This window comes from Poecilia mexicana, unplaced genomic scaffold, assembly GCF_051168715.1.
Source record: "Poecilia mexicana isolate PSO_F unplaced genomic scaffold, ASM5116871v1 scaffold_22, whole genome shotgun sequence".
Classification (NCBI taxonomy): domain Eukaryota; kingdom Metazoa; phylum Chordata; class Actinopteri; order Cyprinodontiformes; family Poeciliidae; genus Poecilia; species Poecilia mexicana.
The window spans coordinates 4,775,786-4,787,754 of record NW_028263391.1 but is presented as its reverse complement, the minus strand read 5'-3'; the positions used below and the strand labels follow the sequence as shown (position 1 = coordinate 4,787,754).

General features: G+C 38.1%; 1 protein-coding gene across 2 annotated transcripts in view; it reads left to right on the top strand.

Moving 5' to 3' along the window:
* Window positions 1-4,455: 4,455 nt before the first annotated feature.
* The window catches only part of dctn1b (dynactin 1b), a 36,544-nt gene continuing 29,030 nt past the window's right edge, over window positions 4,456-11,969 (top strand). The window contains exons 1-3 of one of the 2 annotated variants that reach the window (XM_088002355.1): window positions 4,456-5,481; window positions 10,154-10,405; window positions 11,814-11,889. In XM_088002355.1, the coding sequence (XP_087858481.1) occupies window positions 5,449-5,481; window positions 10,154-10,405; window positions 11,814-11,889 (361 nt within the window). In that variant the 5' untranslated portion in view covers window positions 4,456-5,448. The remainder of the gene's footprint in view (window positions 5,482-10,153; window positions 10,406-11,813; window positions 11,890-11,969) is intronic. The other variant, XM_088002356.1, reaches the window with a different exon arrangement.

Below are 11,969 nucleotides of genomic sequence, written 5' to 3'. Positions count from 1 at the left end.
ACAGTTTTTAGTATACAAACATTAAAAAGAAAATACACCTCCATCCATACATACCTACATATCCATCTGTATACATTTCACAAATATATACACTTACAAACATACTACATATGTATTTGAAGAAAAAAATTAGATTGAAATGTGGTGTAATAACCCACTTGTGCTTGGAAAATTTTCATGTGGCTAAATTAAAATAATTCTGCATAGAAACGAAAATACAATTCCTCCACTGCAACTTACTGCCAGAAATAGAAAAAAAAAACAATTAAACCTAGTAACTAAAACTAGTTTAATAACTAAACGCAGGTTTAGTCTCCAGGTGACCAGGTTGCTTTGGATAGCTTTTGTTCCATGAGAAAATATTTAATGTGAAAAATGACTTTTTGTTCACTTTTATTTATTTATTTTTTGTCTAGTATTAAAATCTCTGATAATCTGAAAGATTTAAGTGGGATAAAAGTAGCAGAGAGAATAATAAGACAACTTGAAATACTGAAAGTAAGTACCATATCATCGCCTTAAAATAAGTCATTTTCGAAGTGATTTATTTATTTTTCTTTGTTTTTCAAAATTACCTTTGGCCAAAAAAATTAAATAAAAAACTTTAGGAAGGTGACAATATGTCAAAATATTACATAAAATATTGTTTGTGTTTATATTTTTTGCTTAAATGGCCAACATCGAGTTTTGGTGTTGAACATGTCACCGGGCTCCTCTGCTCCTCTGAGGCCGGCCGAGTCAGGCATCAACTCGGACGCCGCAGGACGGATCCGTCCGGTCAGACAACCACGGATGGATGTAGCTCTTCAGGGACGCGGAGCTGAAGCGAAGCCGGATTTTTGACACAAGTGGGTAAGACTCAGCGAGCAGCTGTCACTCTGAGTGTTGACGCGTCGGTGTAAAATATCTAAACAAAACAATAATTTATACATGATAATAAAATAATGTTACAAGTGAAGTTAAACAGGTTTTATTTCAGCGAGTCAGCCGGTGCATGCTAACAGCTTCAGCTGCTAGCAGCTGCTCAGGGAGTGCCTCACTGACAGCTGACAGCAGCGATGAACGCTGATAAAGCTACGCGGTTTTATGTCCATTTTAATATGCAAATATGCAAATATTTTAATTGTAGTTGCTAGTTAAAAAGGTAAACACACGTAACGACTCAATAGGTTTTTGAATTTAACGCGTCTGTAAACAGGCATCTGAATAATTCAGCGTAATTGCCCTTTAATTTCATTTATTCGATTTGATATCAAATCTAACAAGTTTCCTGGTTCAGTACTGTTAATATTGAGTTTGAACATGTTGTCAATATGCTGCCACACCCATGGTTGGATTTAATCAGAAATAACATCGACTATTGAATCTACTTAACATTATTTATTTACATTTAGCTGTTTAACTCCTCACTTGTATGGAGCCACTCAAAAATCACCAGTTTGATGTAAGGTTTCACCGAAATACACTAGACGGCATTAAGTCACAGCTTTAATTACAGCAATTAAAGACTGTGCGGCTACTAAAAGGTTTTTATATGGCGCTGCACTCCAAATCAGAAAAAACTAAAGTATATACTCTGGCAGTATTACCAACAGATGACCTACTTTTCTTGTTTAAGTTGTATTCTAATGAATACAATATAAACAACGTGTAACACAAATTCAAATTTAATAAATCAAGCACTTGGACAAAATACTTGTGAGATAACCTTGATAAATTACCTGTAAAAGGAGATAAAAAAGCAAAATGAATGATTGAAAATGAATGAAATTGTAAAAAGAGAGAAAAAAAATCAGCCTTTTTTGAGATTACATTTCTAACATTAGCTGTTTTTAAAGAAATTACTTTTTTTTCTGTTTAAATTCTAGTCCAAAATGACTGCAGTAAAACTGTTGAATTATCCTCAAAATAAATCAAAATGAACATCTTTGTTTGGAAGAAGAAGTAAGTCCCACTTACGGGTTTCAATAGAGAATGTAAATATGTAGGACTCAGATCAGTCTAATATTTTTGTCCTCCATGCAAAAAATACTAACCCAAAACATGATACCCCAAAACATGGTGGCGGCAACGTCATCCTGTGGGGATGCTTCTCTTCACCACAAACAGAAACTGTGGTGAGTCGGTTCATCATCCAGCAGCACAGAGACCCTAAACGCATCGCACCGGCTACAAGAGAGTGCATGAGATGAGCATTGCACTATACCAGAAAAACATGCAATGGTCAAATTCTTATTACAATATAGCAATATTTGCTGTAGATCCATATTTTACTCACTTCTTTACTTCTGACACTCTCTTGTAACTTTTCACATTTTGGTCATTTTGGCATCTACATCAGCTTGAAAAAGTATTCACACCCCACGAACATTTCCATATTTTATCACATTACAACCACAAACATTTTATTGTGAAAGACTAACACAAAGTGGTAAAAAAAATTGTGAAGTAGAAAGAAAATTTTACGCCACACTTTTCAGTTTATTTGTTAAAAAAAATCATGCATAATTTTCTTCCTACTTCGCAATTGTATGCCACTCTGTGTTGGTCTTTCATTAAAATTCCAGTGATTTATATATTTATGTTTGTGGTTATATTGTGACAAAATGTGGAAAATTTCAAGGGGTGTGGATACTTTAACAGGCCACTGTATTCACTCAAAAACAGTCTGAAAATATTACATGTAAAGTGCACATTTCTGACACTTTGATCGCAATGACAAACAAACATTACATTACATCCTTTGCACACATCAATAAGGCAGTAACATTACTTTTTACAATAATGTAGTTTAGGTTAGACATGTTAGAATGGCCCAGTCAAAGTTCAAGCCGAAATCCAATTGAGAATCATCGGTAAGGTTTGAACGTTTGTCACTGATGTTCAGATATTTTGGAAAACAAATCCCTTTTTCAAAGTGAAGTCCATCGTTGCCATCAGTCTTGAGCGCAGACACGTTGTCATAGCGACGAAATCAGCCAGCAGTCTGTTTAAAGCTGCTGCTGCTGTTCTTTTTTTTTTTTTTTTTTTTTTGTGTGTAAAATAATAGGACATACAAATATCCTATTATTCAGATAAGGCTCATTATTCTAGTTTTCTTCATTTTTACCTTGACGGTTGCCGCTCATGTGTTCCCGGCCGGCCAGCAGACGGACTGGTCATAATGTTTCTCCTTAAAGTCACCTCTGTTCCTCCTCGTCAGGCTTGGTGGAGGTGAGACGTGGGGTTTTGCAGAGCTGTCTTTTTTTTTCTCTTTCTCTGCCCTCATCTCCCGTAAGGAGGCAGATCTTTGCCTTAAGCTGTCCACCGACCGTCTCCCACTGTGGGAGATGAGGACACGTCCTCCTCCCCGCTTCCTGCAGAGCCGGAGTGCTCTCCCCCCCCTATGTTTTGGTTCTGCCTTTTGCCATTTTGCATAAAAGGGGTGCAAAGAGACTGCAGGGGTTTGCTTGGTGTCCCTGAATGCCCCGTTGACGTAGAATCCAACACTAAGCCTTTTTTAGTCAGTATGCACTTTTTTTCCCCTTTCCTAATGGTTCTCAGTGGCTAACACTTAGCGGTTAGCTTACAGCATTCGCTTCCACAGCAAAAAAAGATGACAACAAAGCACACAGTTGAGTTAAAAAAAAAAAAAGCTCCAGCCTTTGGGTTTGCTTATAAAAGGGAGTTAATCCTGGCTCTGTGATGGGCCACAATATCACCAGGCTTGGTCTGAATGAAATCTGCTTGCAGTGAGCAACGATACAAAGCATCACCTGGGTGCTCAGTGCACACTGAAACAGAATCAGACCAAGATAAACTGGTTTACAAGCTCAGAAATGTCTGCTGCCAGTTTTTAAACTCTGTATTTTCAGGCTAGTTATTGATTTTCTTATTTTATTTTGTTTTGTTGCTTACGCTAGCAAAGAAAGGAAATAGAATTTTAGCAGTGGTTTGTTTAAGACTGCAATGCAGGGAGAACAGAGATATGATGCATTTTTCCCCCCTGCATTGAGGATTTACTTTTGTTGGACAGCCATAACTTTGCTAAATGTCCTAGTAGTAAGTGCTTAATTGATCTGTTTTATGCTAGCATGAATGTAATGTCTCTATTTTTTAGTACTATTGTGATTACTCTAAAAACGATTTAAAAAAAAAAAACTACCGTATATATTACTTATCTTTTAGGTAACTATGACACATAATTAATTCATAGCTCCACAAACAAATGTTGCTCTAAAAATCGCTCCTATTTGAAATAAGCTTCTTCAGTTCGCCACGTATTGAAATAACTATGATTTATATAACAAACAGCATAAAGAGACTTCATTGAATCATATTTTGAAATAACTGATATTTATTGATGCAGTGGAGAAAAAAGTAAAAAATACACTATGCTCTGTTCTTTACCTTAACTGGAATTAACTGAGAAAATGAGCTCGGCGTTTGCTAATTGCTGCTACTGCTAGTCTGCAGGAGCAGAGTCATTTTTATTTTCATTTTCTTATATTAGGAGGTGTTTATTCACCTTTGAATGGTTGCCATGGGAGATTCAAGGATTTCTCAACATACTTGACTGAATCAAAGCAACATTCCCAGTGTGTTTTTTGGTTAGGGAATAACATTATTACACAATGTAAAGTAAAAAAAAAAAAGTCAATTTTGGATATGACTCAATATTTAAGTTTTTTTGTTTTTTTTTTGCAATTGTGTAGTTTAATTCTGCTGAGATTAAATACTCTGTTTACTAATCCGGTTGCTCCTAAATAGTTACACTGGATTTTATTTAGGATAATAAGATTAGAGGGGGCTGAAAATAAATACACACCACACTTTTCAGATTTTGTTTACAAATCCCCCCAAAAACAGGCAATTTTTTAAAAACTATTTTCTTGTAAGAACAAAACAAAAAACACACATGGTTTAAGGTCGTAATCTGACAAAATTATGAATATAAATCATTTTATTTTTAGTTTTTTTAAACGTCAAACGTGCAGGCTTTAGGACCCAGCGACGGTGTCGGGGCCTATGCCGCCCTCCCTCCTGCAGAAGCCAGTGCAGACACTGACACAGTGCAGTGCAAGCCGCTCAGCTGATGCATTCACAGCCGAACCAAGCGTGGCTGCTTTGAGTTCTTCTTCTTTTCTTTTTTTTTTTTTTTTTCTGTCCCCGTTTTCTTGGCTCAGCCATTTAAATCATCTGAGGGCTGGATCGGCTCGGAAACTTCCTGCTTCCTGGGATGCGGTGAGAGAAGGTGGGATCCTTGCGAGAAGACAGAACAGAAAAGAGAGAGAGAGGGAGAGATGCTCCAGCAGCATCTCTGAATCTGAATCTGAATCCCCCTCCTCTCTCTCTCCCCACTACTACCACCACCTCCCGTCTAGCCGATGCTCTCCTTAATTTAATATCCCACTCCTTCAGTGAAGACAGGCAGTTTTTTGGGGGGGTGACGGTCAGCGACCGGTAAACATGTCACAGACCAGAAGGAGCACATACACCCGGGTGAGTGCGTGCCTGAATATTGAAGTTGTCTGTTTTCACTGTGTCATCTCCTGCTTTCAGCAGATCGGGGGGCTTCTAATCCGTTTCAGCCGTGCCGCTCTCCTCTCCAGCATCAGTTGTCGCCTCTTTGTTTGGCTCAGACGCCCCTCCGGGGTTCAACATTGTTGCTTTTGTTATGACTCACCTCTCTGTCTGTATATGATATAGGCATTTATTTGGGTTAAAAGATTTAAAAAAATTTTTTATCAGTTCAGATTTAAAAAAAATAAAAAAAACAACAAACCACAAAATCCAAGATTCCTGGGAGACTTCCTGTCGGTCATCCGTCTCTGAGTCAGGCTGGCTTCCCTGTCACAAGGAGGGATGACATCAGTGCTTCAACTCAGAAATTTCTTAAAAAAAAAGAAAAAAGTAAGCTATCTTTACATCTTCAGATCGGAAAGCAGAGTAGATATCAGGGGTGGCCTGATACAACTTTTTCACTTCCGATATGATACAGATATCGGACTGATGCGATATCATCGCAAATCAAACAAACCTTTGTTACTTATTTTGTAGTGTGGAGTGTTAGAAAATGTTGAGTCCAGTGATATTACTCAAACCACAATATGTATGAGAACAACTGACCCATTATAGGGCAGTATTATGTAAAATCAACTTTTTTGAGCTTTTCATCCCTAATCAAAAACATACCTGGAGTGTTGCCTTGATTCTTTCATGCATGTTTGAGAAATTCTTGAATCTCCATGGCAACCAGTCAGCTGGCAAAACGCCTGGGTGGACCTTGCTCCGCCTCTGAGATGCAGCTCCTCCTCAGAGCTTCCACCTCACAGAGCAGCCCTGTCCCTGGACTCCGCCTCTCAGCTCCTTCAGACTAGCCAGCAACAATTAGCAAACACCTGGTGGAGCTGAGCATCTGCTGAGCTCATTATAGGAGCTACTTCTCAGTCCAGCGCTGGTAAAAACATTTTTAAAGGGTTAATAGAGGAGCGATGCTGTGATGACTTTTTGAAGGCGGAGTTCCAGAAAGAGGAGGCATTTCTTAAAGAGACAGAGGTGCAATTTCAAGGCATTAACTTAGGAAGTAGAATTTTTTAAACATCATGTTTGATGTATACAGCATTTTTTATAACAACTCAAAGTGACAGAGTTAGTTGATTATGCTATAAATCGATACTTTGAGCCTGGAAAACATGTAATGCTGCCTCTCTAACTAGTGGGTGTGGATGCGGGATGCTAGCGACAGAAATGCAGGGTAAGATTAAATCCTGGAGCAGACTAAATCCTGGATCGGAGTGCTTCCATCTAAGATATTTAGTGGAGGCCAATATAATCCAGTACTCGTTTTTTGGCTGATATCGGAACGATTTCCGATACACATATGGGATAAGGACAAGCCCCAGTAGAAATTAGGTTTTTCTTTTGTTTTAAATACAGTTTTTTCTAAAATGAATAAATTCTGTGTATTGTAATAAAATGGACATTGCAGACAATTCATGTAGAAGTTTTGTTTTTCTAATTTTATTTGAGGCTTGCTCTCAGTGTGAGGTTGCATTGTAAGAGTATAGTGGCACTAAATAATTCAACAGTGCCTGTTCAGGTGCTCTTCCTCCAACACGTGGCTGTCAGGCCAAAACTATAGAACTACTTATTACTGACTGTCGACTTAAATTAACACTTTTTAAGCACAAATATCCTCAAGGTATTCCATATGAACCTTTAAAAATGGCGCCTTGTGTTGTGTATCATTTTTCATTCTTTATTGTTAAGAACCGAAACTTTCTGATGTAGTTTCACTGCAACTATTAGTCAGATCTCCAAGTTCTTAACTGTGATCTGGAGGCTTTTTTATGGGATATAACCAGTTCAAATATGCATTTGTATGCTGATTTTAAATTATTTACTAGCTTATGGTTTAGTAATGCTTGCTTTTATGTAAGCAGTTGATGTAGTGCATATCTGAGATTATAGGGCTGCACCACATCGGTAAAAATGGAATTGCAGTGCTGACTCTAAACTTGCTTTTTCTTCATCCCTACAGCTACCCCAAACTTAAGCTCGACAAATTTTTTCCCTTTTTTTAGCCTTTCGATGGGTTAAAATAGTTTGACAAATACTTTTCTAACTACTTCCTCTTTGTGGTTCTAGTTACAGTGAATAGGCCTATTGCAATAAACAGTAAATCAATCGATCGCATTATTAAAAGGAGCTCGATAATTTCCACTTGCATGATTTATCGTTTTTCTCTTTCCTCTCTGTTTCTACCAAAAACTGGACGATAAAAGTCTTCAGTCTGGTGCTTTGATCCCAACTGGCCTTAGGTTTTGAAGGACAATTTTATTTACAGAGACTTCATAATTAATTGTATTTGTTGTTTCTGTTGTTTTGTTTATTTAGTTTGGATATTTGAAAATGTCTTCCAGTTTCAGTGTTAAATCGTCATGAGAAGTTTATTGATATTTGAGAATGTGTTCTTGCATTATTTTGCCATTACCGCAGTATTACCTAATACGCTCTTAATATTGTTGTTTTAAGAGCGTATGTATTGTTTACTGCAATAATTTCTGAGACCATTTATCATCCAGAAGTTTGTTTCCATCTGAGGCCTTAAAGTGATTTTACTAGACTAATTTCTATCATTAAAATGTATTCTTTCTCTTTTCAATTTACCATTTTGAGATGGCAATGTCAAGTTTTCAATTTTATTTCCCTCTTCATTTCCAGGTGATTAGAGCACTACATGACCATATCAGCCATTTGCTAGCTTTATCGGCCATTAGCAGCAACAGCAGCTAGCTACATCAGCCATTAGCCACAGCTGTTAATGGACAATAAGGCTAGGTGCTGACATGCTAGCTATATCGGCTAGCATGTTGTTGCTGCTGTTGGTATTAGCAAGAACAGTGTGTTGCTGCTAATGGCCAATGTAGCTTGGAAATATAGTTAACATATCACTGCTAACTATTAGCATGTTACTGCTCTGAATGTTAGCTTGATTTTTCAGCCTGTGTAAGTTTTGGAAAGGCCCCTTTTGATCAGAAAGAGGCTTTATCTAAACGGCATATAGTTTTACGATACTTGAGAATGAGTGACTTGATAAATGATGTATAAGATGTGATCAAACACTAAAAGAAGTTTCAGGAGGGTATAGAATCTCGACATGGATTGGACAAATTAGTCTTGTTTTTTTGACTGACCTTTATGCTGCTGCTGTTTGTTATGAGTTGCTTCATATGTAGGTTTTCTAGCTGTTTAACCTTTAAATCAAACGGGCTACACGGACAGTGTGTGTTTACAGTAAGCTCAAGGAGAGACCGGTCATGTTCCTTTAGAGAGTAATAAAATCTTCTCCTGTGTGTGCCGTTCTGCTGACTCACCATCAGTTCTTGGACATTGCACTGTTAATTGGGTTTTGCAGCATTATTACGTTATAAAATTAGTGAAAGCAAAGATAGGTTTGGTTCAATATGTGTTTTTCTCTCCATGTACAAGCTCTGCATTAAGAAGTGCCAGCAGGATTTTTCCTTTCCTTAAAAAAAGCAGGATCAGGACGAGGATGTTGTTTGACTTTTTTTTTTCCAGGGGGTTAAAGTAAAAGTATAACATTTTGCTATTGATGCACGATATATCGGCATCAGCATATCGGTATTGATCTGATATTTATTTGCTTGTGTAACAGTGATGGTAGTTAAGCACCGGATTGTGACGTGTTTAACTGAAACAGAGAAGAAGTGGTCAATTTTTCACTTTGTCAACATTGTAGGGGAATATACGTATATTTGTAAATATTGGCTATAACAGCAATATTAATTTCGGCCCAAATTTTCACATCAGTTTTGTTTATTTATTTTTTTCTGTCTCTCCTCTTAGATTTGACCAAGCCTAACCATATACCGCATGTATCAACAGTGGTCATTTATTGTACAGAAATGTGTAAACATATTTAAAATTTTAAGATATCTTTAAAAAATTGCTGCTGTATTTTCTTGCTGGATCCTTGCTCAAATCTCAAGCAGCATAGTTTTAGCTTCACTTGGTTCAAATTCACTAGAGGAATGCTACGATATAACAATTTAGGCAAAACATTTTTTTAAAAAAGGAATAAAATGTCTGTTTATTAGCATCTTTTATTGCATTTCTAATATATAAAACATTTTTTAAAGTTGCAAAATGAAAAGTCTGTAGAATGTGCCAAGTCTTTTTTTTTTTTACAATAATCTGAGAAATAGATGAATTGATAGCTCGTTAGTTGCAGCCCTGGTTTACTTTATATTTGAATGAACTATAAGTGTATTTCTTCTTATTGTATTTTTAATACCAGCTTTTATCTGCTGTCTTTGCTGCAGCACATGATCTATTTTTAGTGTTCTAAAAAAAAATCAAAGCAGAATCACTCCATTTTCAAAAGCTTTATTAAATTTTTTTTTACGCTTATTCATAATCAGGGATGTAAATTTGACAGCACAGCCTAAAAGGACAAGAGAAAACAGCTGAAAGTAACAGAAATAGATTATATTCATAACCAATGTGAGCAGAAAGCTGAAAAGTCAGGAAAAAAACCTGAATTTGTGAACATTTTGGAGCATAAAAGGACGTCGTAAGTTGTTTTCAGTCACCATCCGTGTTGCGCTTAGGTGAGCTAACCATAGTTCTTGTCCCCTGTCCCACCCAGACCACCAGCAGCGGCAGCAGCAGGATGAGCTCGGACGGGGGCGGGCGGCCCGTCAAGGTGGGCTCCCTGGTGGAGGTGATTGGCAAGGGGCAGCGCGGCACAGTGGCCTACATCGGGAACACGCTGTTCGCCTCCGGGAAGTGGGTGGGCGTCATCCTGGACGAACCCAAGGGCAAGAACGACGGCACGGTGCAGGGCAAGCGCTACTTCACCTGCCAGGAGAACTACGGCATTTTCGTCAGGCAGTCACAGGTAATCCAGAAAAACAAAACCACTCTTCGAAGCATTTTTGTGTGGAGTTGAAAATATATGGAAGATGTGCCGCAGAAATTCACCGGTGACCCGGAGCGGGGCTGTTCCTTCCCACCTACAGCTCCTATGTTTGGATGGTTTAGGTTTAGTTTCAGGCTCTTACTGTGGGTGGGAACATTTCCCTCTGCAGTAAGACCCTGTTCTCCATTGCTGCAGGTTTGTTTTTATGACATATTTTATATCTAAAGTTTATGTAAAAGGCTCAAATATATACATACACCTCCACTGATACGTGGGGTATTTCAGTAGAGGTATTTTCTGCAATGTAGCAGAAAAAACACACACATTAATAAAGTCCTGTCATAACCCTTGCTCTATGTTCAACCACTCTACTTGTCAAAATTGCTAAATAATATTTAAATAAGCCATTTTTTGCATTTTGACCCCATGTTTAAGCACCGCTGATATTTTTAATAGGTTTAAAGCTAAAGCCACTCCAGAATGTGAATGTTAGTCTCTTTTTTCCATTTTAAAACTTGTCTGTATCAATAATTATTGATTAGTAATTTGTTTTAAATATCTGAAATACAGCCAGACTGGTGGCATGACTGCTCCTCCTTTTTCCACAGTTTTCACTCAGTGCCGTTGCTTTTTATTTTTGAGGAAAGCTGGCAAAATCTGAAACTGCTGCTGCTGCGCAAGTTACTCAATAAGTTGTTGCTAGGCAACCAAAGAGCGAGTGAGTTAGTTGACGCTCCCAACCTTACTTAGCTGGCTGTGAGACGTTGAGCGGCTAAAGCCTTTCCTCTGCCTATATCTCCCAGAATGTCGTGCTGTTCTGGATCAGAGTTCATCGAAATTTTCAACATTCAATTTATTGACGTTGATCACATCTCCATCGCCAACATCTGTATCTTCTGCTTTCTTTCAAAGCTAAAGCAGCTGAAACTTCAATGCCTGAAATGTAAACGAACAATACAAAGTGGTTTAAATGTAACGCCACAGTCCAGGCAGCTCAGCTGTTTGACACATTCAGGTCTTCTTCGCCTTGAACACAAGTTTATCGGTATGCGTAGCTCAGCGTGTTTTACATGTGTCTTCCTGTCATCACACAATAATGCAAGGCTCCGATTAAAAAATCAGATGTGTTTGGTTTGTCTTCATCTCTGTATGACTGCCAATTTCCAACGTGTTTTCAGAGCCCATCCTGTAGTTAACAGTTGAGCTAAATATTTTAAAGCCTTTTCATTAATTATAAAAAGTCTTCTGTTGTTTTGTATCGGTGAAACATGAGGTTGATGAGGGTGCTGGATCCGTCCGCCTCGTTGTAAAGCAGGCTGATGGTGGAAGTCTGTGACGTGTTTTTTTTTACAGACATGACTGACTGCTTCCTGTCTCTCTGTTTCAGATCCAGCTGGTTGATGACGGCGCCGACACCTCTCCGGAGACCCCCGAGCCAACCTCCGGCAGGGTCCCCAAACGAGGTGAGCGCTCCATGTGTGAAGCAAGTCAAACACATACGCAGAATTTGCTTTTAGTGTTTCCAGAGACTGGTTGGTAAGGT